This window comes from Sceloporus undulatus, chromosome 6 (genome assembly GCF_019175285.1).
Source record: "Sceloporus undulatus isolate JIND9_A2432 ecotype Alabama chromosome 6, SceUnd_v1.1, whole genome shotgun sequence".
Lineage (NCBI taxonomy): Eukaryota > Metazoa > Chordata > Lepidosauria > Squamata > Phrynosomatidae > Sceloporus > Sceloporus undulatus.
Window position 1 is genome coordinate 149481591 of NC_056527.1, and position 26990 is coordinate 149508580.

Below are 26990 nucleotides of genomic sequence, written 5' to 3' on the forward strand. Positions count from 1 at the left end.
TATAAATCCGCTGTCTTTGTATTTCTAAGTCTCCTCTGTAAATGATTGGAATGCATGCATTTTAGTTGATTGCTCTTTTTTAAAAACGACGACAACAACAGTAGCAGCAATGTAATATGAAAAATAGTCACTAATTTTATTAATTGCTTGTCAGGTCTTCTGCGAGCGTTAAGTGTTTGCGTTTCTCACATTTCGGCAGCAGTTCAATTTGATTACGCACCGGCATCCAAAACCACTTTGCCACATTTGTGTTTGAGGGCTCCTCTTCCCACCTCAAGATTTGACAGCGAGCAAATTACATAATTTGATAAGGCAAATTCATCTAGAAGTTACATAAACGCTTTAGGAGAACAATGAGATCATCTCATCTTTTAATATGTTTTCCCCACTCCCTCACCAGTGTTTTGGAAGGATGGGTTGCCATTTTCTTATAATGCTGGTTTTTCTGGTGTTTTTGGAGAATATGATACACAGATCTGGGCCTCTGCCACCAGGCAGATGGGTTTAGGAGTCCTTGGCCACATTCCCACTTACAAATAAATTGCTTTGCAAACCGAATTAATGGATTGGTTCAGCAGCAGAGCCCTGATCGCATTTTCTTGTTGCAAAAGAAAATAACCCACTTGTGGTTCACATTCACGAATGAATCAATTCAGAATGGACCCACTCCAGCTGGCCAAAGGGCAAATTTAAATCAATTCTGATCTGCATCTGGTTCACACTTGTGCAGAATTGGTTTATCCAAAAAGACGCTGAAAAAATCTGCATCAAAAAGACACAGGTTAAATGGGTCTACCGCATGGCCCCCCCTCTCTGAATCACTTCAGCAATTTGGTTCAAGTGTGAACCATGGTCATTTAAACCAGTTCAACCCGATTTGTGATCTGATTTAAAAGATTGTGGGAATGAGATCCTTGTTAGCATCATGGTCAATGTTAACAAGGAGCATGAAAGAGTAATCTTGTATTAGTGACCTTGTTGGACACTTGGGCATTCACTTTGCAGCTTGAAGCTGGGAATGAAGGCAGAGAACAGATTAGGAAAATGAATTTTCTTCTGTTGCTAACCTGTTTGCACAAATTTCATAGATATTGGGAGTAGAGATGGATCATGCTAGTGCACTTTGATTGTTGTTGTTTGCTTCTGCTTTCTATAGCCCTTGGAAATCCATCTTCCACTGATGCACCTCAGCCCATGGGCTGCCATCATCATCATCATCATCATCATCATCATCATCATCATCACCACCACCACCACCACCACCACCACCATCACCATCACCATCATCATCTGTATCTCACTCTTTTCCCAGAACTAGGACTCAGAGCAGCTTCACAACATTAAAAAACAGTTCAATTAAAAACATAGATCCCATACATCCAGTAATAGGTATTTGATTTGATTGTCAGCTTATGGATAAGTCTGGGTAGAATTAGGATGCTGCTGCACTGCACTATTAATGCAGTTTGGCACCACTTTAACTGTCATGGCTCCATCCTATGGAACCCTGGGATTTGTAGTTTGTTGTGGCACCAGGGTGAAAAATCTCTCACAAAACTACAAATCCCAAGATACCATAGCACTGAAGTACCACCATCCTCCTTAAAAACAAAGGGGGGACGACGACTGAGAACCATTGGAATTGTTTTTTAAAACACATCACTGTTGCTTTGTCTGCCCTGAACCGTTCATCCTGCATTACACAACAAACAGATGTTCCAGTAAGATTGTTCTGTCTCAGTAATTGACAAAAATATGATAAAGGATCCAATTAAAAATAAATAAATTATTCCGTTTTATTTTTTTTTAAAGCATTACAGCAAGAGATGGTATCTTCTGAGTGGGTTTTCTTGCATCCTTCAAAACAAAGGCCGTTACCACCTTGTGGGATTAAACAATCATATTTCAAGAGCGGGTCAAGTTTCCCCTTTAACTTCTGCTGCCGTCAGATTTCTGCTTCCATCTGTATCTTGAGTCAAGATGGATGTCCCTCTGTGAAGATTTGCATAGGTATTCCCTGCCTGCTTGAAAGGCTGAGTAGCAAATGAGCCTTGCTATCCAGCACATGACTAATTAATATCCCAAGTGCGCTGTTCAGTGCCGTGCGCCAACAGATGTCTGAAAACATCACCTGTGCAACCAAGGAGAGCCTTGAGCTCATCTTCTGATTCTGCTTCTTGTCTTAGAGAGGGAGTCCCTCTGCTTGCTGGGTGTTTGGAAAGCACAATTCTGTCGGGAGTCACACCGGCACAACCAGGTACATTACATTTTCTAGCACCAGGCTAGCAATGTCTTCAGCATCATCCAGAAAAACAAACAAACAAATGCCACTCATTTATATTTAACCAGCTGTGGACATCACAAAGTTCTCCAGATATTGTTGGACTGCAACATCCAGCAGCCCTAGCTAGCAAAGGCAATGGGGCAGAAGGATGGGAATTGAAGTCCAACAACAGCACTAGCAATAGCATTTACATTTCTTTACCGCTTCATAGTGAACTCAGCACTCTCTAAGCGGTTTACAATCTTTAAGCCAATTGCCACCAAGAAGCTGGGAATTCATTTTACCGACCTACAAAAGGATGGAAGGCTGAGTCAGCCTTGGAGCCCTGCCTGGGATCGAACTCACAAAGATGTGGCTGCAGGACCGGCATTTAACCACTGCGCTCCTCGCAACAGCCAAAGGGCTACACAATTCCTTGTTGCTGTGTGCTTTCAAGTCGTTTCTGACTTATGGCGACCCTAAGACGAACCTATCATGGGGTTTTCTTGGCAAGATTTGTACAGAGGAGGTCTGCCATTGCCTTCCTCTGAGGCTGAAAGCATGTGAATTGCCCTAAGTCAATCGAATCAGTGGCCGAGCTGGGAATCGAAACCTGGTCTCCAGAATCATAGTCCAATGCTCAAACCATTACACCATACTGCCTCCTATGCAATTCCTGCCCCTGGAGTAAAGTTTTTGTAAATGTTTATTATCTGGTCATTGGAATCCTTTGGTTAGAAGCTTATTTGCTGGAGGAAGACAAATCACATTATCTGTGCTACAGGCATTCAGGCATATCACTGGCCAAGTTCCTACATCACAGTTGAACAAGGTAAATCGCCACATGCAAAGTTATGCATCAGTTGTGTTACACAGGCTTTGTGTTGAATGGCAACTGATCCAAAATGAAAAGGATGAAGAACTGAATGTGCATGGGCATCCATGCACCAAATGCATGACCAAATGTGTATAAGAACTCATGCACAATATGCACTCATGCACAGTGCCCATCTGTACCTGTGCACGACAGAAGTTCACCTTTTAAAAAGGATGCAGCCTCCCAATTCAACGTTTTAAAAAACAACCCCATCATGCTCCAACTGGCTTCCAGCCAGTTTCAGTTTTTAAAAATCTACTGAAGTCTGTGTGGCCCCAGAAGCAACAGACTGGCCCCTGAACCCACCTCAATTGCTCACCCCTTGTCACCACTGCCACCTAAAACCTACATATTATAAAATGTACAGTACTTTCAGGCTGGCACAAAGCACTCCTGCCCAGAGTTTGTAACAGTTTCTTTGGGGGTTACAACTCCCCAAAGCCAATGTGGCTACTATCTATATTGGCAGGGGCATTCTATGAGTTGTAAATTCCCCCCCCCCCAAAAGTGGAATTTGTATCTGCATTTCTGTCTCCAGTGAATTCCTTCCTGGAGTTTCTTCTTTCTGTTTGCAACAGTGAATGTGATTGATGTGGCTTGCAATGCAGGATTCAGATCCATTTGCATGTCTAATGACAAAGAAACAAAGCCATTAAATTTTAACAAAGGGTTGATTCATAACAATGTCACACGCCAAGGGCAAAGGGTGGAAAGAGGGATCGGGGTTTTCGGGGAGGCATTTCTGACACTTGGGCAAGAGAGGATCCTGGCTCACAATATGTATCAAGAGAGAAACAAGGAGATCCCATCTGTATTGGTGGCATGAATATCATAAGCAGTAACCTTTAGCCGTTGTCTTTCGCTGAAGTCAGAAAGATTGCAAGACGGTGCCTCTTGCAATCTTTCATCAGACTAAGCTAATCTGCGCAGACTGAATGAAAACACAGATTGGCCCCATTTCACCAGAAACACTCAGACGCTAGAGAAACGCCAGTCCACAAAAGAGCTACTGCTTGGACTCCTTCCACATGACAGTGGACTTCCCATAATAACAAGCAACATGGGAAGGAGCCACACATTGCAAACCATTTCCATGCTGCTAAACACAACGCAGGAAGGAAAGCAGAGCCAGCACCGATCAGAAACAAGATGCTGTGGCTATGACAAGGGACTTGCAGCTCCTGTCCACAACTATCCCATATAGGGAGCCATGAGGGCTACTGGCCAGAGGGATCCTTAAAAATGATGAGTCCCATGATGCTGAAAGTGCTTCGTTCACCCAGGCTGGCTGACAGAACTCCATAACAGGAACAGATATCAAGTCTGGTAGGGACTTTGCCTATGCTACAGCAGTCCTTATCTTTCTGTTGTTGTTAACTATTATCAAGTCAACTTTAGACTTATGGCCTATGAATAGAAGTCCTCCAAGTCACTCTATCCTCAACAGACTTGATCAGGTCTTGCAGACTCAGGGATGTGGCTTCTTGATGGATCCTATTCACCTGTAATGCAGTCTTCCTCTTTTCTTGATGCCTTCTGACTTGCCAAGATTTATTGTCTTTTCTAAGTGAGAGTGTTGTACTACTACTCTGGAGACCAGGGTTCGACTCCCAGCTCAGCCATGAAACCCATTGGGTGACCTGGGAAAAGCCACACTTTCTCAGTTTCAAGGGAAGGCAATGGCAAACCTCCTCTGAGCAAACCTTGCCAAGAAAACCCCATAACAGGTTTGCCTTAGGGTCGCCATAAGTCGGCAACAACTTGTAGCTTTCTGTGTCTGGTTTGTGAAACCATTCCAAAACACAGTTAGCTGTCCAGACAGCACAGCAAACCATGATTAAGCTCTCTCAACAATGGTTTGGCCCAGTCTCTGCACTCAATAATCAAACCAAGTTTGCTCTCAGCTTCTCTTTGGGTGGAATCACTCCTTACTTCCCTGTATTTACGCAACTGCTTAGCCCCTACAAAGGCTTTTTATGATTACTTTGTTAGCTTTGCATAACTTATTGCACTTTCAATAAAAACAGAATCAGGCGAGCCAAACACATCCTTCTTCCTAACGACTTGGCGAGGGCCTATTTAAAAGCAATAATGCCGCTAATAGATGCCATCGCTTATTTATTGTCAGAAATCGAAGCCCTTTCTGCGCACTCCATTCCATCGACTGGGAGCGAATCAAAGGCACCCCAAAAAATTGCAATTGCAAGAACATGGAATTGCTATTATTATTTATTGCCTTGTTGCTTTGATGTCCTCAAGACCAAAAGAGATTCCAAGATGTGTAGTTGCATCATTAGAGGATGAAGAAAGAATCAGCACAGCCCTTTCCATAATAAACTTGGCACCTTGTCGATCCTGACCCTGAAAGCATTTCAAGATACAGAAGCCATGCTCAGCATTCATTTTCAACACCCTCCACACCCAACACATTAAACAAACACACTAATTCAATCAAACGCAGGAAGCAAAGGAAGCGTGGGTGGTACGCATTATTAAAATAAAACCTGGCAAAGAGATTTTTTAAGGGGAAAAATTATATATAATGGGGAAAGGGGGGTAGAACCCACTCTGCATTCATTGTTTAAGCATTTTCTCTTTCCCTATCCCCCTCCTGTTCCTTGATGTTCCGACAGCAGGAGCATTTAAATATTGAAAGAGAAGACATTGTAAAATGTCACCATTTATTCCACCGTGGAAAAAAAAATCCAGACGCACGCCGGGAAGATATTAGACAAATACTCCATGCACGTTTTATGAAAGAGAAGGCTGCTTTTAATGGTGGGCTTCTCCCACTTCAAAAAGGAGGTTGAAGCGTGTTCTGGCCTTAATGGGCACCATTAGGGAATAGCAGGAGAAACCTCCCCTCCCCAAAACAGCTTATTTTAAAGGAGCTTGTTTGCTGCAGCGTTTGAGAAATACTCTCCTTTTAAACCTTTGCTAGGCTAAAGCCTTTTTTTACTATTGCAAACATTATAACCAGAAAGGGAACTGCTCTCTAGTATCTCCCTGCTTCACTAAGAGATGGAAAGACAAATTTGGCTGTATCTGCACTTCAGGAATACTCCAGTTCAATGGCCATGGCTCCATGTTATGGAATCATAGGATTTGTACAGTGTGCCTCCACTGTATGCGGGCTCACTATACGCAGATTTGAGGTTACATGGATGGCGAGCCCTAATATGGTGAATGGGGAGTGCGCCACAAGGATGCAACCCACTCAAATGAAATGGGTTCATCATATGTGGGATTTGCCATATGCGGGGAAGGGGGGTACAGAATGGACTTGAGACTGGACTCGAGACTTGGACTAAAAGACTTGAATACATCATTGCAAAATTAGCTTGCATTCAACTCAAGGTTGGGGAGGAGGAGGAATCTTGCACTTCCCAGTAGGCTGGGGGAAACCAAACTTCTGTAGCCTCCCCCAGCTTGTGCATTCTCCCTCATCAATAATGCTCAAACCACTTTACTTCTCTTGCCCAGAGCTGAAGCCACTCCAAGAAACTGGAGAATCTGCAGCCTTGTCTCCTGCCTGGAGATGGGCCATGAAAACTGGAGACTCAAGACCAGACCCTGAGATCTGGCAACCCTATACATGACCTATAAGTGAAAGATCTCAACCTCAATAACTGACAACCCCAAAAGACTCCCTAAAATTAACCAATATATCGACAGACAAAACCCCAGACAAATACAGGCACACTCCATAAACCTTGCATGAGGGGCAGAAAGAACTACAGTGGAATGCTCTTTCCCACAAGTAATAGCTTCCAGACTCTGGTTCGGTTGTAGGTAGAGGGCTGTGAGAATTAATGAAAGAAACTACAAGCTTTGCTGCACATGCAGCCATTTATTTATTCCATATATATATGTGTGTGTGTATGTATATATACACACACACATACACACGCACACCCTGAGTATTATTTGTTCTGCGCTGCACCTACCTCACTTAGGGATTTGAATTTCAAAGGCAGGGGCAAAGCAAATGAAAGGTTGAACAAATGCTTCTGCCAGGTTTAAATAAACAAATTCACACACCAACCACCCCATCCTCCTCCACCTAAGCCTCTTTGGTTTTGGGGCAATATGCATCATAAATGATCATTGCAACACAAAATGAAATGCCTGTTCTTCTCACTCAGCTCCACAGAACAGCTGCACATGGCAGTAATTCATCTCAGGTGGAGAGAGGAGGTGATTTGTACCTTTGGGAAGAGAAACCAGCCTCAGGATATGCGCATTTCAAGGTAGTGTGTGTGTGTGTGTGTGTCAGATTTTGATTAAAACCAGACCCAGAGATGGGAGGTAATATGTAGGGATTGATGTGGTGGAGGCTCAGTTGCAAATCAGAAAAGCAAGAGCATACCATCCCAATGTGGCAGAGACAGTCTGGATTAATCCTCTCTCATCCCACTTTTTCAGCTGCTTTTGCAATATCCCAGTTTCCCTATCCTTCTCCTATTTTTCCCAGTTGCTCCTCAGCTTATTTCACTTTCTGCCAACAGACTGCAAAGTGCAAAAGTAAAAACTGGAAACGCTGGCAATAAAGAAGACAAATGAGCCACATCTCGAAGTTGAAAGCTGCAGTGCAGGCGTTTGAGCGACATTGCTTCCATTTCCATCTTGGCCACGACACGCTATAGCGCCTGACGTTTCCAGTGCATTGTTACAGTTATTCTCATTGACTTGCACGGCCAGTGCTTCACATCACTTTAGCATCAGTCGGGGGCACCAGAGTTGATGCCAGAGAGACAAGTTCAAGGAGGAATGACAAGAGCAGTGGAGTTTCAAAGTCTTCAGCTGGAGGGAATTCTGCAGAAGATTCTGGATCATTTTCTTAGATGCACAGCCACTTCATATCAAGCATAAGATGATTTAACAGACTGTGTACACTTAAAAACGTCCGCCAAGAGCTCACATCATCCCTGCATAGAGTCAATCAAACACTTACCTAGTCAAGTCCTGGTTACACTATACTGCCCTTCTGCTGAATACTGACTTAGTACAACAAACTGCTAAGGTACTGTTTCCACAATCCCAGTTACTCAAAGGATACACTCCGAGGCAGTGTCTTCCACTGTCTAACAGCTCTTACCATCAAGAAGTTCCTCCTAATGTTGAGGTGGAATCTCTTTTCTTGCAGCTTGCATCCATTGCTCTGGGTCCTAGTCTCTGGAGCAGCAGAGAACAAGCTTCCTCCATCCTCAGTGTGACATCCCTTTAAATATTTAAGCATGTCTTCCATGTCACCCCTTAACCTTCTCTTATCCAAGATAAACATTCCCAGCTCTCTCAACTAGTCCTCATAGGGTTTGATGGTTTCCAGACGTTTCACCATTTTGGTCACCCTCCTTTGGACACACTCCAGCTTGTCCACATCCTTCTTGAATTGTGGGGCCAGAACTGGACACAATATCTCAGGTGAGGTCTGACCAAAGCAGAATCAAGTGGTATTATTACTTCCCAAAATCTAGATACTATACCCCTATCAAGGCAGCCTAGAATCATATAGGCTTTTTAGCTGCTGCATCACATTCTTGTCCTCTGCCTCCAAAGAGGCTTGTGGCCTCACAGGAATGGAGACATATTGGATTGCAAAAGAGGAGTCTTTCTTGATATGCAAATGGACTTTAAATGTCCTGGACTTGGAAAATCTCCCTAGTGCCACATAACCAGAGGAGGAGGGACCAGTCTGCTAAAGAAACTCTCCCCATACCATTGTAACTAAGGACCGAAACAACAAAATGCAAGGCATCTTACTAACATCTCCAATTTTTTCTGTTTGGTTTGTAACATCTTGCCTGACGAAGTAGCCAATGGAGCTTCGAAAGCTTGCAACAAATATATTGTTCATTTTGGTTGTCCAATATAGGTATTGCTATTTGGCGGACTCTTGACTCATGTTCAACTGGTGGTCTACTAGGAGTCCTAGATCCCTTTTGCATGTACTCTTGTCAAGCCAGGTGTCCCCCATCCTATATCCGTGCACTTCATTTTTTCTGCATAAGTGTAGTACCCTATATTCCTCCCTGTTGAAATTCATTGTGTTAGTTTAGACCCTGCTTTCTAATCTGTTAAGGCCATTTTGAATTCTGTTCCTATATAAAATCATTCACAGAGAGAGAAAGACAGAATGTCAGAGAGATATATGGCTTGAGATAGATGGTTGTGTAACTCAAGTATTCATCTACTGAAAGCAAGGGCAAGGTGGGTATGGGAGACATGATGCCCGCAAGGGTATTTTTGAGGCTATGTCAAGGGTTTCCAAATCCCACAAGACCCTTTGCGAGTTTGTGTCTTCAAGTCATCTGTTGAAATTCATGGTGATCCCATGAATTTCACAGGGTTTTCTTACACAAGTTCGCCACAAGTCCATAAGTGGACTTGAAGGCACAAACACACACAGCAACCCAATTCTGGTCCGCATTGGTCTGGTGATTCAACTAGGAGGAAAAATAATGATCTGCCAAGGATCACCAGATGCAAAATGAAGTGTGATTTTTTTAAAAAAAAGAGAAAGAAATCTGTTCCTCAAATAAATAAATAAATAAATACCCAGCTTGCATTTGGAACCAAATAACCCAGCTGGGGGTTAAAAAAAACCAACCCAGAATAAAGTAGAAAACCAATATCGAAATGTGGAAGAAAGAAACTGCCACTTTTCACAGCTTGTGTGTGAGAGTTATGTATGAAAAATGAAAGCTGGAGGCATATAAAAAGATGATGGATAACACATGAAAGATTGCAAACAGATCCAGCTTAGTAGAAAACCCCTAACTATAGAGATTTCAGGGAATTTATTTACTTCTTTTTTATCATTCCTTTTTTATTGGTTTCTGCTTTTGCTGCGGTGTCAAAAGATCCGTTGTTTGCATCTATAATGTTGATATTCTGTGATGGTTTCAAAACTGTTTTGGGGGAAACAAAAATGCAACCCACCCATCCCTCGTTTTTGTCAAATTTCATCATTGGTAAGCTGCCTTTCCTTTCTTATCAATTTGTTTTGACATCGGGGCAAAATAAACCAAAGGAAAAGATGGAGAAATGAAACAATTAAAATCCAGAGCAGATGAAATGTCTGTGTAGACGTTCAGTAAAAGGTATAGTACTTTGAGTCTGGAGACCAGGGTTTGAATCCCATCTTGGCCACAGAAAACCACTGGATGACTTTGGGCAAGTCACACTCTCTCAGCTTCAGAGGAAGACAAAGCAAAGGCAAAACTCTCGGAACAAATCATACCAAGAAAACCCCATCATAGGGTCACCTTAAGGTCTCTGAGAGTTGGAAATGACTTGAAGGCACTCAGCAACGATCATATTATCTGATTATCTGTATGGTTTTAATCTGCATTGATGTTAATATTTTGCAGCCATCTTGAGACCCAGTAGCGGCAATTAGGGAGGTTAAATCATTATAGTGAATATTGCTCATTGTTGCTTTTAAGATGAGCATTGTAAACCAGCTAAACATGCAAATTTACAGCGCTATATAAATAAAGCTTAATAATAATAGCAACAACTAAGGGACCTCAAAGAGCTTGGAGGAAAGACTTATCAGTATGTGATGGATACTTTGCACATTCTTGATTCCATTGGAGAAGGTAAGTCCCTGCGTTTCCTTGCCATGAATAAGTAGAACAGGAACGAAAGAAAGTGGGGACCTACAACTGTATGGGGACCCCAAAATTTGGTTTTGAAGCCTTTGACACCTCCACATTTCCTAGATCACATATTTCTGCACGAAAAACTTCCCACCAAAAATGCTTTCTCTGAAAGCCTCTATCAGTTCTAGAGAGTTGCAAAACTTTGCAAAAAGAAAATTCCCTGTTGCAAAATCAGAAGCAGATTTCTGACCCCTGGATTGGCTTAGTCTTTTAATAGGAGGGGGGCATTTTTGGCACTTCATGCAGCCCCCCCTAAGAAGGTCCCAAGAGACAGAAACCTGGCCCCTAAACCAGCTGCCATTGCCTGTTCTTGGAGGAGATTTTAACAAGAGAAACTAATATCATTCAGATATATCTGAATGTTTACCATCGAGGCAACTCAGAGGTAATGGAGCACATTAGCATGCAGATGGGCCTTTGTGCAGAGAGATTACAGGGTTTGTCAAGCATTAGAGCCTGTTCTGAAAATAATAATCACAAGGCAGACATGCAAGTCCATCCGCAAAGCAATATTTGCAATCCAGCCGGGGGGAAATGAACAACCACACAGTCGCGAGCTAATCAATTACAACTGGTTGTTTCGCTGCTTAATCGCTCCAAGCAGCAACTATTTAGATTTCTTCTTTTTGACCGACTGCTTATTGTACAGTAAGGGCTAAGCCGCTGGGGGGGGGACACCAACACAAATATATCTTGAGCAAGCGTTCAAGTGTTACTTCACACTTTGCATGAGCCTTTCCACACTGCTTACTTAGCGTACTATGATTCCACTTCAGCTGCCATCTCTAGTGATTTAATGGACTACGGCTGCATCTGCACTGCAGAATTAATGCAGTTGGACACCAAGGCTATAACCGCCATGGCTCAATGCTATGGATTTCTGGGATTTGTAGTTTCATGAGCCTTCGCTCTCAGACAGTTGTGGTGCCACAACAAACTACAAATGCCAGGATTCCATAGGATGGAGCCAGGACAGTTAAAGCAATGTCGAACTGCATTAATCCAGCAGTGTGCCAGCAGCCATGTACACTGGGTTTGAATCCATGCTCAGCGATACAAACCCACTAGGTGACCTTGTGCAAATCACACTCTCTCAGCCTCCAAGGAAGGCAACAGCAAACATCCTCTGATCAAATCTTGCCAAGAAAACCCCATAATAGGTTCCCCTTAGGGCCACCATAAGTTGGAGATGACTTGAAGGCAAAACAACAACCACAGCAACAACAACAAATTTATAAAAATGATAGTTACCCAGCACTCCGAGATTTTTAGTCCAAAGAAGCAAGATATTTCCATGCCCAAGCGGGGATTTCAACTTTGTTCTCCAGAGTCAAGGGAGTTTATCACACCGGGGCTAATTTTGGCATTAAAGAGAGATTAAAGCACATTTAAAGCATCCCGCAAATAAAGCGAAAACGGCAGGCAATGGCGTGAATGATTATCACATGCAATTGCGCAAATAAAATGATATTGGAAATGCATTGTTGCTGAAATCCCAAAAGTAAAAAGATGTGCGTTAATGCTTCTTTGTGACCATTTTAATGATGGGTTTTGTGCAATGTTGTGTGAAATTATTATTATTATTATTATTATTAACCTTTATTTATGAAGCGCTGTAAATTTACACAGCGCTGTACATGCAATCTTTTTAGTTAGACGGTTCCCTGCCCTCAGGCTTACAATCTAAAAAGACATGACACAGAAGGAGAAGGGAGTGGTGGAGGGAAAGGGTAAGAGATCCAGCAGTTCCTCTCAACCTCCGAGGCCTGGACCAAGGCAGATGGACTGGAGGGAGGGCTTGGCTTCATAATGGAAGGTTAATCATTATCCAGAGAAAATACATAATCACAAGTAGGATAATACATATACAGTACATAGGAATACAGGAAATGGATCGATAAACAGCCAACAACAGAACATCAGATAGTAAGCGACAATTATGCGATGCCTGGGAAAGCTTCTCTGAATAGGATGGTTTTCAGCTCCGTTTTGAAGCTGGTTAAAGAAGTGATGGCTCTTGCTTGTGGAGGAAGAAGGTTCCAGGAGTGAGGGGCAGCAAGTGAAAAGGGGAGAATCCGGGATGGGGCAGAGGAAATCCTGGGCTGAGACAGGAACCCTTGACTACCAGAACGGAGGGCCCTGGTGGGAAGGTGAAGAGAAAGAAGGTCTGATAAGTAAGGAGGGGCCAGTCCATGGAGGGCTTTGAATGTCGACAGCAGGAGCTTATACTGAATGCGGAAAGGGAGAGGGAGCCAGTGAAGGGATGCCAACACAGGAGAAATGTGGTCAGAGCGGTGGGTGGAAGTGATAATGCGTGCAGCTGAATGCTGGACAGAGATTAAAGGACGGAGGTGAGAAAAAGGAAGCCCAGCCAGGAGGACATTACAGTAATCAAGTCGTGAGACCACTAGGGCATGGACCAGGATCTTGGCAGTAGAGGCGAAGAGATATGGTCGGATTTTGGCAATATTGTACAAAAAGAATCTACAAGCCTTGGCTGTGGTCTGGATCTGAGGGATACACGACAGAGAAGAGTCAAAGATAAAGCCAAGACTGCGGGCTTGCTGGACTGGTTGAATGGAAATGTTGTCCACAGAGACAGAAAAGGAGTGTTGAAGGTTGGGCTTAGGAGGAAAGACAAGAAGCTCCGTCTTGGACATGTTGAGCTTCAAACGCCGATGGCGCATCCACTGCGAGACAGCTGTAAGGCAAGATGAGACTTGCTGTTCAAGCCTTGGCGAAAAGTCAGTAAGCATAATTACACATTTTTTTCCAGGATAAACTCCCAATCTCCTACATGTGATAAACCCCCCAGTCCAGTGCGCAGACCTTTATGCCATGCTGGCTCTCATATAGTGTTGTTGTTGTTGTTGTTCTGTGCTTTCAAGTTGTTTCTCCCTTTGTTGTTGCTGCTGTGTGCCTTCAAGTCATTTCCAAATTATGGCAGCCCTAAGGCAAACCTATCATTGGGTTTCCTTGAAAGATTTGTTCCCGAAGAGGTTTACCATTGCCTTCCCCTGAAGCAGAGAGAGTGTGATGTGGGTTTCATGGCCAAGGTGCAAATAAAACCCTGGTCTCTGGATTCATAGTCCAGTGCTCAAACCACTATGTGACTTATGGCAACTGTGACTTGGCCAGGTTGAAATGTTTCTACTGGCCAAGCTATTATTAATTAATTAATTAATTAATTAATTTCATTAGTATGCCGCCTTTCTTCCAGAGGGGACCCCAAGCGGCTAATGGCTGCTAGTATATTTTGGGACTCACCCCTTGTGCGTTTTGGCTCACACACATCTCCACTGGAGCGAACCCTTCAAAATTTCTCTGGAATTGAATCTAGGAAACAAGGATAGGCGTGTTGGCCATCCAGAAAAATACAACATTGTCTCCAAAAGATCTTTGCCTAGCGAAGCAGCTGGCGGAGCTTCGAAAGCTTGCACGATACATTTTCTGCATTGTGGTTGTCAACAAAGGCATCGCTCCTTGGTGCATTCTGCAATTGCGTGTGGCTCTCAGGCTGAAAAAAGGGACTGTTTTTGCAATAAAACCCTCACCATCAAGGCCTTGGTGTGGCAGAAATAGATATTGTTCAGGAAGGGGAGGATGTGCACAATTGCACCATTGCACATGCACAAATCTGAGCCTTTAAATAATTGAGCCCTTGGGAGGGGAAAAAATGGAAAAGAAACTGTATCCTTCCTTGCTTGTGCTCTTATTTAATTATCCACAGGCTTTTAAACGTGGTTTTCCATTAATGAGCAGTCTGGCTGCCGAGAACTCAGCTCTCCTCCTGAACGCTGTCGCTTTGGCTCATGAGGGTCAGAATATCTCCATTTTTAATTTCCTTTCTCTTTTGGCTTCCAAATGATCTTCAGTTTATAACTTCACCCTGCTCTTATATCAATTTCATTTTTTTGTTTTGGGGGGTATGGAGATGTGTTGGGTGCCAGGCAACATGTGGTTGATGGACAACCTAGATATGAAAACAAGAGCATAGTGGTGACCGGGTTTCTTCCATATCAGTGGATCAATGGCTGCATCTGCACTGCAGAAATAATCCAGTTTGAAACCTCTTTACCTGCCAGGGCTCAATGCTCTGCAATGCTGGAGAACTGTAAGACATTTAGCCTCCTCTGTCAGAGAGCTCTAGTGCTGCAACACACTGCAATGCCCAGAATTCTATAGCATTAGAGCCATGGCTGTTAAAGTGGTGTCAAACTGGATTATTTCTGCAGTGTGGATGCAACCAACTACTCAGTGTTAAATATATGGTGTTAAATCTATGGGGCATTTAGGCACCTCGGATGGCACCTTTAAAATTTGGACTTAAACCCAAAGTAGATTTGCTGGCTTGGTAACATGGAAGCTTTCTATGTCTTTAAACAGAGGTCAACTGGGCACTTTTCAGGAGTGCTTTGTGTATTCCTGCATGGCACTGGGTTGGGCTACATGGCCCTTTGGGGTTCTTTCAAACCCTCCGTTTCCACAACTGTTTGATGCTAAGAGATAAAGTGCACCATCAGACCTGCTACAAGAGATTCAACAGATGAATATTCAAAACAGCATTAAAGGATGGATTTGAATGTCGTAATATGTATTTGTCTTATTTGTTCTTTTAAACAGATGTTTTGAATAGATGCTGTATGTTGCATATTAATCTCTTGTTGTTTCCCACTTCAGCCCATGGGAAGATGATTGAGGATGATGATGATGATGATATTGTTATTATTATTAGAGAGCCAGCGTGGTGAAGTGTTTGAGTGTTGGACTACAACTCTGGAGATCAGGTTCAATTTCTCACTTGAGCGTAAAACTCCACCTTGGGCAAGTCACACTCTCTCAACCCCAGAGGAAAGCAATGGCAAACTCCCTCTGATGAAATTTACCAAGGAAACCCCACGATGGGATTGCCTTAAGTAAAACAAAATGACTTGGAGGTACACAACAACGACAACAATTTTAAAACCATTTTCCATTGTTCTGCACTGACATTTAAATTGCACGCATATTTTTCTTGTTCACATTTGAAAAACTATATGCAGCACATATTAATATGGACACATGTACATGTCGTTTCACACCAAAGTGCTTAGACGTTTCACTATAGGAAACTATTTATTGTGCAAATGTCATCAATAAGTAATAAACACATACTGTTAAAAGTAGGCTGCCCATTAACTATTCATTTGTTATTAATAAATTAGGGAGTGGAGATTATTAACCCGTTGTGGCTCCCAACAGGAGCTTTCTTCCTGAAACAACATCCAGACACTGCTTAGAGAGGAGGCACATGGATGGAAACCGTGAAGAAGGCTGCCTGAAGCGGAGTGCAAATGTTGGAATTTCACATTTAGTTCAAGGCTGCATATGGGAGTTGTGCATGCAGTGCCATGCATAGGTTAGCCTTAGGCACTGCATATGCATTGCATAGTATGTATGTATGAGCACTGCACATAGGTGCACGCAAAGGTTAAAGAAGACATTAAGGCACAATGTGTATTTATTGCTGTGGAGAATCCCAATGCAATGCATAGATATTAATACTCTACAAATAAATAAATCCAAATGCACAACAGTATTTTCCCAAATATTCCTATTTCCAAAATATCCAAATGCAGAACACTATGCTTGCACCATTATCATTCACCACACAGAAAGCTTAAATAACTAATACTTTAAATTAGTTACATTCGGGGTGAAGGACCCCTGTGAATGTGGGAAAATGGCAAATGGATAAACACTATTCTTTTTACCAAGAGAACACCTCTCTAGGAATCTCCATGTCTTGCAGCGCAACTCTATGGCCAACATCTGCCAGAAGTCGAGCATAGAATCATGCTGGAGGAGTGACCAAAAGTGTTTTCTCTAGGAACTTCTTGGTTCTCCATTAGAACTCTATGGTCAAATTCCAGTAAATTCCAGGAGGACTTAGAGATTTCTAAAGAGAACATATTCATCAAAACCACAAATAACCAAATCTGCAAAAAGTCAAGGAGGGCTGACTGTATTCTATAGCCTGCTTCCTCTACAGTACTAGGATCCATGGCAGGTCAATCAATCAATCAATCAATTCATTTATATCCCACCATTTTCACAAGCCTGGGACTTGAGACAATTTACACAAAGCGAAGAGATACAAGCAAAAACCCCATAGCTAAAACTGAACAAAAATTAAAGATTAAAATCACATCAGAATTAAAGCCATATTGAAATTAAAACCAGGTCACACTACGATTTAAAAAAAAAAAGTGCAACTAACAACTCGGCAAGTCATTGAATTAAAATGCAATCAAAGAGAACATCTTAAAACGCCAACAAAGGATGCATCCGCACTGCAGAAATAATCCAGTTTGAGACCACTTTAACTGCTGTGGCTCAGTGCTATGGACTTCTGGGAACTGTAGTTTTGGGAGAAATTTAGCTTTCTCTATCAGAGAGCTCTGGTGCCACAGCAAACTATAATTCCCGGAATTCCTTAGCATTAAGCCATGGTTGTTAAATGGTGTCAAATGGATTATTTCTGCAGTGCAGAGGCTGCAAAATGGAAAAAATATTAAAAACATTTCAGAAGGCGAGAGAAATATAGCAAATGTTATTAAAGCCTTTTCCTATTTAAGCCGCTTTGAGAGAGCCTTTGCCCTTAATGGCGACCTAGAAGTCCTTTAAATAAGTAATGCATACAAATTGAAATGCAATGTTTTAAAAAGCGCTCCTCTCCCCTCATTTCCGTCCCTCCTGAGTTTTGAGTCTCAGGGTTGCCAATTAAAGTACTGTACAAGTATCACCACCTCTCTCTTTGGATTCCTCACACTCTGAGCAAATATCCCTCCAGACAACTCCATGCAACCAGCTGAATTATTCAGTAGTGGCTAAACCTTGCTTTGGATTAAGGGGAGGAAAAGAAAACCCTACTCAATGGGTTTTTTTGAACTCTGCAGACTAAGCGCTGGAACCAACATGGTTAACAGTTGTCGGGATGCATCTGTGTTCCTTCCAGCTCCAGGGCAAAAGACTAAGACAAGCACTAGGGAACTCAACACTCATAAATTTGGTAAGACACAAGATCCCATCTGAGCTGGAAAGCTAAGCAGAGTCAGCCCAGGTTAGTCCTTGGATGGGAGACCACCAACGAACACCAGGTGCTGTAGGCTGTATTTCAGAGGAAGGAACTGGCAAAGCCACCTCTGGCTCAGAAACCCCTATGAAATTCATGGAGTTGCCATAATTTGACTTGAAGGCACCTACACACAGAAGGCACCAGATCCCACCTGATCTTGGAAGCTAACCAGGGCTGACCCTGGTTAGTACTTGGATGGGAGACCACCAACAAATACCAAGTGCCTGTGTTTCAGAGGAAGGAACTGGCAAAACCACCTCTGGATATTCCTCACCTAAGAAAACCCTATGGAATTCATGGGGTTGCCATAAGTCCACAGGTGACTTGAAGGTACATATGCGCACAAGGCACTAGGTTTCATCTGATCTGGGAACCTAAGCAGGATCATCCCTGGTTAGCACTTGGATGGGAGGCCGCCAATGGTGCCGTAAGTGATATATCAGAGGAAGGAACTTGCAAACCCATCTCTGAGGTTTCCTTGTCTAAGAAAACCCTACAAAATACATGGGATCACCATACACCAACAGGCAGTGTGAAGACACATATATACATATACCTATAGGATGCTAATTTTATCATTTTAATTCCTCCTGTGAGAATTTGCTTAAAAACCAACTTTCTTGAGGACTATTTGCAGTCTGGGGCTTATTCTGTGAAAAAGGAATGTATGTGAGGTGTTTGCACCAAAAATGTCATATTCTATTATTATTATTATTATTATTATTATTATTATTATTATTTCTTATAAGACGCCTTTCTCCCAATATAGGGTTTCTAATCCAAAAACATCTTTTTTCTGTGCAGAAATGTTATTTCTCTATGCATAACATTTCTCCGCTTTCTGGGCAGGAAACTGTATTCTGTACAAAACGAAAACACACGTGTTTTGCAAGCGGAATAAGTCACAAACTGTGAAGTCTCATCCCTGAAATATTCTTGGTAAATACATTTTTTCATCTTCGGAAATCCATTTCCCATCCATTATTCAAATGTTACAGAATATTCTTTTCGCTCCTAGACAACATTTTTAGACAAATGGGAATTGGCAAGGAAGAGAGAAAGGACCCAAACGGTATAGAAAATCCTGAAAAGAGCAACCTTGCATACAATAAAGTGCTTTGATTTCTCCTCCTCCTCTTTATCAGAAAATTGGCTTGCAAAATAGCCTTCTTCCTACTTAACTCATTAATGAATATCATCCATTTCAATTAGCATTGCAATCTCGGTGCATAAAGACCTTGGCAGTGAGAGTCTTCCCGCTACTATTTCATTAGCGTCTGTGAATTTATACCGAATTAATTGTGTAAAAGACAAGAGTTTTTCTCTCCACCCCTCTGCCTTATCTTTCCATTGGCTGCAAAATGAACATGCTTAAGAAGACGCATTTGCTTCCTAATTGGCATTTTGCTTAATAACACATATTTAGTTTTAAAGATGCCGGGAAAAGACCATTAAGGTTACTACCCCAAAATACACAGAATCTCAACAGGCCTTTCAAGCCTAAGGACTTGTCTGCACTGCAGAATTAATGCAGTTTGGCACCACTTTCACAGCCATGGCTCAATGCTATGGATTTGTAGCTTTGTAAGATATTTAGCCTTCTCTGTCTGATAACAAATTACAAGTCCCAGGATTTCATAGGATGGGGCCATGACAGTTAAAGCGGACTCATGTCTTGTATGTAGACTTCCCATAGGGTGACCATGTCCTACATTTCAACCTTCTGTCCAGGAGGAATTCCAAAATGTCCTCCACTTAAGGACATGACTCAGAAGCATGCATTCATATTTCTATGTGTGTTTGCAGCTCTTTGCTTGGAATGTCCTACACTTTTCTTTAATGTCCTACATTGGGGGAGGGATGAGGGCATCACAGTCCAAATAGGAATTCTTGGTCCCAACAAAATTCTCCTTCCGTCTCCAAATTTCTAGCAGAAATTGGCAAATTTGCAACATTCTGCAAACGTCTTGCAGAAACATCCGTTGAACATTTGGGGAGAGATGGTTCAGGCCAGTGGTTCCCTTTGGTCCTCCAGGTGTTTTTTGGACTGCATTTCCCAAAAAACGCAACCAGCCTGGACTTTAGCTTGGAATTCTGAGAGCTGCAGTCCAAAAAAATTTGGAGAACCGAAGTTTGGGAATGAGTGGTTTAGGCCTACAATGTTCAGGAACAGGCAGAGCAGGAATGGGAAGACAAACAGCAAATTAACAAATTCCAGGTGTGAAGGAAAAGCTCACCGTCCCACTCAGCAACGCAAACAAGTTGGAGACTAAAGGAATATTTCACAAAGGGGGGCAGAATTTATAATTTAAGGGATGCACACAAAGACTCAGTAGCTACATTTTCCTACTGACCATACGCTTCCCTTCCACCACCATCTGGACCCTTCCTCATTCTGCCTAAAAGCAGAGCCAGACCTGCCTGTGTATTTGCATCCTCTTCCTTCAAAGAGGTTGCACCATGACATAATACAAATTCTCCAAATTAGTTTTACATTGCATTAACTAGGAAGGCGTCTTTTCATTTGGCCCTCTTTGTGCAATCTGCCACCTCGACTGTAGGATTTAAGCTCTGACTTACCACAAGGGAGAGAGGTCTTTTCCACGACACAACTCCGATCAGACCCGACAGCAGCACCTGAAACCAAGTCACAAAGGTTAGTCGGAAAGCTGAAACAGACCCACAACTAGCAAAAGAACTGTGGTGCAAACTGGCGGCTGCTGGTAGCTATCCATCTGCTTTGGGGTTCAGTCCAAATTTCCACGGTGCTGAACAAAAATCTATGTGATACCTTTATTCGGCCAATACATGTTACCATTGAGGGTAAAGCCTGGAATGGATTCATTGCCCTACTGACATGGGAGCCACAGATCGTCCAACAGGCCAAGTTGGAACATTTTCTGGTGGAGAGTAGCAAAGAAAAAGAGGGCAGAGAATCAAAGACCAGAGCTTGCAGAAACTACTTTTCAGGGACTAGAGTTTCTCAGTATCGTCTAGAATTTGATAGCATTCCGCTATGGCAGTTAAAGCAGCGTCAAACTGCATTACTTCTGCAGTGCAGATGCAGACTAAGAGCTCATCTACACAATTTAGATACGCCTCGTTCGATTCTAAAAGCATGGAATCCCTCTACACACAATTTGGAGGAATTCGGGGGTTTTGCAAGAAAGGGTGAAAAATTCCTCGAACTCCACATAAAAAGGAATCACGATTTTTCCAGAGTATCCACAAGGATATGCATTATCAGACATGTGAACGTCCGTCTGTTTGGGCTCACATGGCTGTGCATTTTTGGAGGTGACGGGGAAAACAGATGCCAATTTGCACAAAAAAGTAAAGACAATTCCAAGCGTCGAAACGAATATACAAAAATCTGCAACAATTTGCATAATAACACATGAGACTAGTCCCAAGTCATGGGAGAAAGACTATAGGTAAGATGGCAATATTATAGGTAAGATGGCAATATTAAATTCACCCAAAAATGCAAGCAAAAAAGGGGGAGTGAGAAATCATGCTTGTCCGCAGCGTGTACTCTGCAGTGCTTGCCGCATCGCATGCGCTAGCTGTCCCGTATTACTGAACATCTCTGCATTAATGCAGATTTGTGGATGACAGCCAAGTCAGAGGAGAGGAGCCGATTCCTCTTTGCAGTTAATTAAATTTGCTCACATAGCTAGGAGAGCCTATTATTACTGTTACGATAACTGTCCCAGGGTTGATAATCCTGTAATGTAGCATCGCTCTCAGGAAGGTGAAAATGACAGGGTTAGGGAGTTCAAGAGAAGGCATGGCAGCGACATACTCTCAATTAAAGAAGCATTCCGTCTGAGAGTGTAAGGTCGCGTTTAAAAAAGAAAACAGCAAGATAACCAGGGATTAGGGCGCTGCGAAGGATGCCTGGTGTAGGCTTCACGTAACGGAGGCTCCGGGTCAATGGGGCAATGGATCCATTCCATATTTTACAGGGCATTGAAGCCATTTTGGGAATAGGAGCCAGCTCCTGGGATAGTTCCTTTCGGAATAAAACCCAAAGCAGATAGACATCACCACTGATGTGGAAGCCACCAGCGTATATGCACACATGTGTAGATTTATATTCATTTTGGTCCACTCCTGAAGCAAAGCATGGACACACACTCACATATAAGATATATAGATATATCAATTTTTCACAGACGTAGAGTAAATGGCAAAAGGTTTAAGGATATATGTTACAAAAAGCCACCCCCAACTTAGTACAGTCCATATAACAGTCCCCATATAACATGACCCTGCTGGCTAGGGATGATAAGCACTGTAGTCCAACACATCTAGAAGGCATCAGGTTGCCAAAAGGGCAATCCAAAGGCTCTTTGGCAACAAACTATTTCACTTCTCTCATATATATATATATATATATATATATATATATATATATATGACCCATTAGAAATTTTATCCGTTCAGTTAACAGCTCATCAAGCTTTGTAATTAGGACTATTCGTGCTGAGTCTTCTCCTTTCAAGCTGCCATTAGCTGGAAAGCACTAATAGAACCAGAGTGTCCTGCAAATGTTTAATTTGCTTTGCCTTGAGATTTTATTATGAGGTTAACATCTATGCAACTCCTGAAAGTTTCCCTGCTTGAAGATCCATTTCCTTCAACATGGTTCTGCTTTCCTTTGGCCTTATAGTCACTTTCTCATCTTTCCTTACAATACCTAAAGGAAAAGTGAAAGGTGGAATCCAATTGCTGATCCCAACTAAACTGGTTCAATCCATGGCGTTGAGATGAATGACCATTTGGCCATATATAGGTCTACTCTAGCGTTAGGAATAAAAATAATAAATAAATAAATAAAATTTATTTATATCCCGTCTCTCTGTGTAACACAACTGGGGTGGCTTACACATTAAAACATACAATCCCGCATCCCAATATCCTGCCCCTCACCTAAAATACAATTAAACAATTCACAATTAAAACATACTTAAAATAACAACAAATCGAAGAGCAGAATACTAATTGGAATATCAATTAGAAGTTATGCCAAGGGGATGGAAATCATGGTGCATCCCCAATGTGGTTGAGTTGCAACTCCCATCATCCCTAGCTACTGAACGCAAGGAATGCTAGGAGCTGCAATCTATCTGGAGGATCACTTTATCACACCACTGGTTTAGACTGATACATGTTTTGCACAGGCTCATCTTTGCATCCCAGATGTGCACAAAGGATGGTTCTTTCAAGGCAACCAGAGGGATGCCCTACTAGAAACGGCCAACTAGAGAATGACAATCACATAACCATAGATCTGGAAGGGATCTCAAGGGTCATCCAGTCCAATTCCAGTCAGTGCATGAATCCACTGGTAAAATACCCCTGAGAACTGGCCGCCTCGTCTTTGTCTTCGAATATGCAATGGAAGAAAAAGGCCTCCAGTGCTCAACTCAGATTTGGTTGGAAGCAGGTAGTTCTTTAGATACCAGCTCTGTTTTGTTTAGGCATAATTTGTCACAATGATGGGCACTTTGCTAGCTATTTTGCTCAGGCCTCCACCACCTTTCCGCACTAAGCATTTGTTCTTCCCAATTACCTTGTTCGCCCTTCTCTCTTTCCCTTTTAAAAAACAAAAAAACCCAGGGAGAAACTCATTGACAATGAACTTTTTAAGATCTGCCAACCTCTGCAGTTGCTGTGCGTACATTTCCAAGTGCCGCAAAGACAGCGAGGGGCAGATGAGGCGGCAGAGTCTTTTGTCCTGGTTGAAAACACTCTTGTTTTCCTCCTGAAATCCACTGATCCACCATAAATATAAACATGACATTCTCCTCTTCCCTCTCTTCTCCCTTTTTCTTTCTCGACGGGCTCAAAAAAACATACAATTCTGGCCCCCCCATCACTGACGCTATTTGTTTTTATACAACATTAATTCTATTATGTGCACATCAAGAGTAATGAAAAAGCTATCAGGGTATAATTAGGCAAACTCATTTGCAAAACGGCACGAAGGCAAAGCTTATGGAATCACAGTATGTGTGTGTCTAGGACCTATATATAAATATGCATATACACAAACACCCATGTGTACCCCCCTCTGATTCCCACACTGACTGAGAATATTAACACATACACACCCTGATGGATTTAAAGGACACTTCAGGCATCTATGCAGCTGGTTTTAGCTAACAACGTTAACACTACAACATGGCTGTCTGTTGTTGTGTGCCTTCAAGTTGTTTCCAACTTACGGAGACCCCAAGGGGTTTCCTTGGCAAGTTTTGTTCAGAGGAGGTTCGCCATTTCCTTCCCCTGTGGCTGAGAGAATATGACCTACCCAAGCTCATCCAGTGGGTTTCCATGGCCAAGCCTGGAATCGAACCCTGTTCTCTAACGCTGTAGTCCAACACTCAACCCACTATGCTGGCTCTCTAAGAAAACTAAAGCTAGACTAACTACTAACTAGACCCTGGAGACCAGGGTTCTAATCCTGGATTGGCCATGGAAACCCACTGGGTGACCTTGGGCATGTCACACTCTCTCAGCCTCAGAGGATGGTGATGACAAAAACCTCTCTGAAGAAATGTGCAAATAAAGCCCTATTATAGGTTCACCTTAGGGGTGGCCATGTCACAAATGACTTGAAGCCACACAACAACAACAACAACAAACTGCACACAACTTTCTTACGCCATAGACACAATCTAACTAGTTACATATTAACCTAAACTAAGTAAAGCAAAAGAAAACTGCAATGTGAAAAGTCATATACAGTATATATATATATACACACACACACACACAGAGTATATATTCTATAAAGTGGCAGTCTGTGGATCAATGCATATTTATTTCTATAAAGTGGTAGTCTGTGGATCAGTGTATATATATTTCTATAAAGCGCAGTCTGCGGATAAGTGTATATACAGTGCGCCCGCGTCATACGCGGGTGCACTATACATGGCTTTCAGTATATGCTGATAGCCACGTGGGGCACACAGGGTGGTGCATTCCATTCAGATGAATGGGGCGCGTGCACTATTGCACCACCACATGCATGAGCCCCATTCACTTTAATGGGGCTTGAGCATGTGCGGTATTTGGCTTACACGGGGGGAGGTCCGGAACAGATCCCCCGCGTAAGCCAAGGGCAGACTGTATATTTCTATAAAGTGGCAGTCTTTGGATCAATGTGTATATATTTCTATAAAGTGGTATTCTGTGGATCAGTGTTGGTCTACAAACTATAGGCTGCCAGTTAGTTTCTGGGAAGGAAAGAAACTATTATAGTCAAGGGGCACAAATATGGGTTCAAATCCTAGCTCAAATCTTCTGTCTTTTTCTGCACCATGCAAAAACAAAGAGGCTTGCTTGCAACACCCTTACAACAGCTTACAGATTTTAGCTTGTAATAATAATAATAATAATAAGTATTCAAATTTGAATGTTGATCTTTTCCAAAGCTGTTTTTCCTTCTTCTTCTTCTTCTTCTTCTTCTTCTTCCCTAAGTGTAGTTCTTGAAGAAGCCCAGTGTCTGGAGGTGACGCACCACAAGACTCCGCATACATGGAAAGACTGATGAGTTCTAATTACATGCCTCTGATTGTAGTAAGGAGATGGCTCCAGCCCTGATTGCCATGCGACATTTCCTCCTCCTATTAAGCTGCTCTATTGTTTCAGTTTTGGAGCATAAAGACAGAGGCTGTGAACACAGAGCTTGGGCCTCTTGTGAGAAATGGATGAGTCCTGAACTGTTTCGAATGGGATTCAGGATATGGGAGTCCTTGACGTTTTGGGCACCTTCCGAAAATGATCTATCTCCCCATCTGTAGGAAGGGTGCAATATTGACCAGTGTTGCTGGTTTTTTCTTTATCATGGTACAACACCTGACACCTATTTTTTTCAGGACACCTTGAAAGAGTCCGATGTTTTGGGATGACATACATCTTCCTCCAGCAAGGTGCTAATCCACATGGCCAAGAAGAGACAAAACCTGTTGCCTTACCATCCTGAATGTAGAGTGGAGAAGGAATCATTGCTTCTTCATGAGATGTTTGTGTTACAGATAATTTGCTTTCACAATGTGAATTGCAAAATACAGTCACCCCTCCGTTTCTGTGAACTTGAGATCCGCGTCCCTTGCATATATGCGAGCGAGAAATAGAAGAGGAAACATTGGGGTAGGCGCCTGTGGCACCTGCTCTCAGCCGCTCATGGAACCATGCCCCCATTCAAGCCAATGGGGATTGAATATACAGTGTGCCCGCATCATACGCAAGGGGCGGCGCGTCCCGTTGGGATTAATGGGGTGTGCACATGCGCACCGTGGTGCTGCCGCATGCATGAACCCCATTCATTTAAATGGGGCTTGAGCATGCACGGAAATTGCTTTACACAGGGGAGTCCAGAGCAGATCCCCCATGTAAAGCAAGGGCATACTGTAAGCGCATTTCCATTTTCGCGAGGGGGTCCGGAACAGATTCACCCATGAAAGCGGAGGGGCAACTGTACTCAAGGTGAGTTATGGAATCATAGAGTTGGAGGGTACCTCATTATCATCTAATCTTCTACAAGCTAAAACACATCTGAGAGCTGATCATCTAATCCAAGGTTTCCCAAATTTTGGTTCCTCAAGGTGTTTTGGACTTCAGCTCCCAGAAGCTTCAGCCATCTTGCCCAACAGTCTTGAATTCTGGGTGCTGAAGTCCAAAATACCTGGAAAGCCAGAGTTTGGGTATCATTGATCTTATCTCTACTTGAAAACCTACAATGATGGAGAGTCTACCATCACCTGCCAAGGGGATCCATTGGAATATCAAATGGTTCTTACCATCAGCAATGTTTTCATATTCATCTTTTACATGACATCCTTTCTAGTATTTTAAGATAGTTATCATGTCACCTTTCAGTCTTTACTTCTGAATGCCTTCAATCATTTCTCACAGGGTTTGGTTTCTACTAGGGATTTAATTCTTTGCTATATTTCTTCTCAAAGGCAGCAATCAGTAATTTCAGCCATTTTCTTCCCACTGCAAGAATGGCTTCGAAAACCAACCAGTTTTCAAAGGCTATTCGCAATTCAA

General features: G+C 42.6%; 1 protein-coding gene across 1 annotated transcript in view; it reads right to left on the reverse strand.

The window, feature by feature from the left end:
• FAM189A1 (family with sequence similarity 189 member A1) overlaps window positions 1-26990 on the reverse strand; it is a 142681-nt gene that overhangs the window by 69014 nt on the left and 46677 nt on the right. The window contains exon 2 of the mRNA XM_042473992.1: window positions 20505-20561. Coding sequence (XP_042329926.1) covers window positions 20505-20561 — 57 coding nt within the window. The remainder of the gene's footprint in view (window positions 1-20504; window positions 20562-26990) is intronic.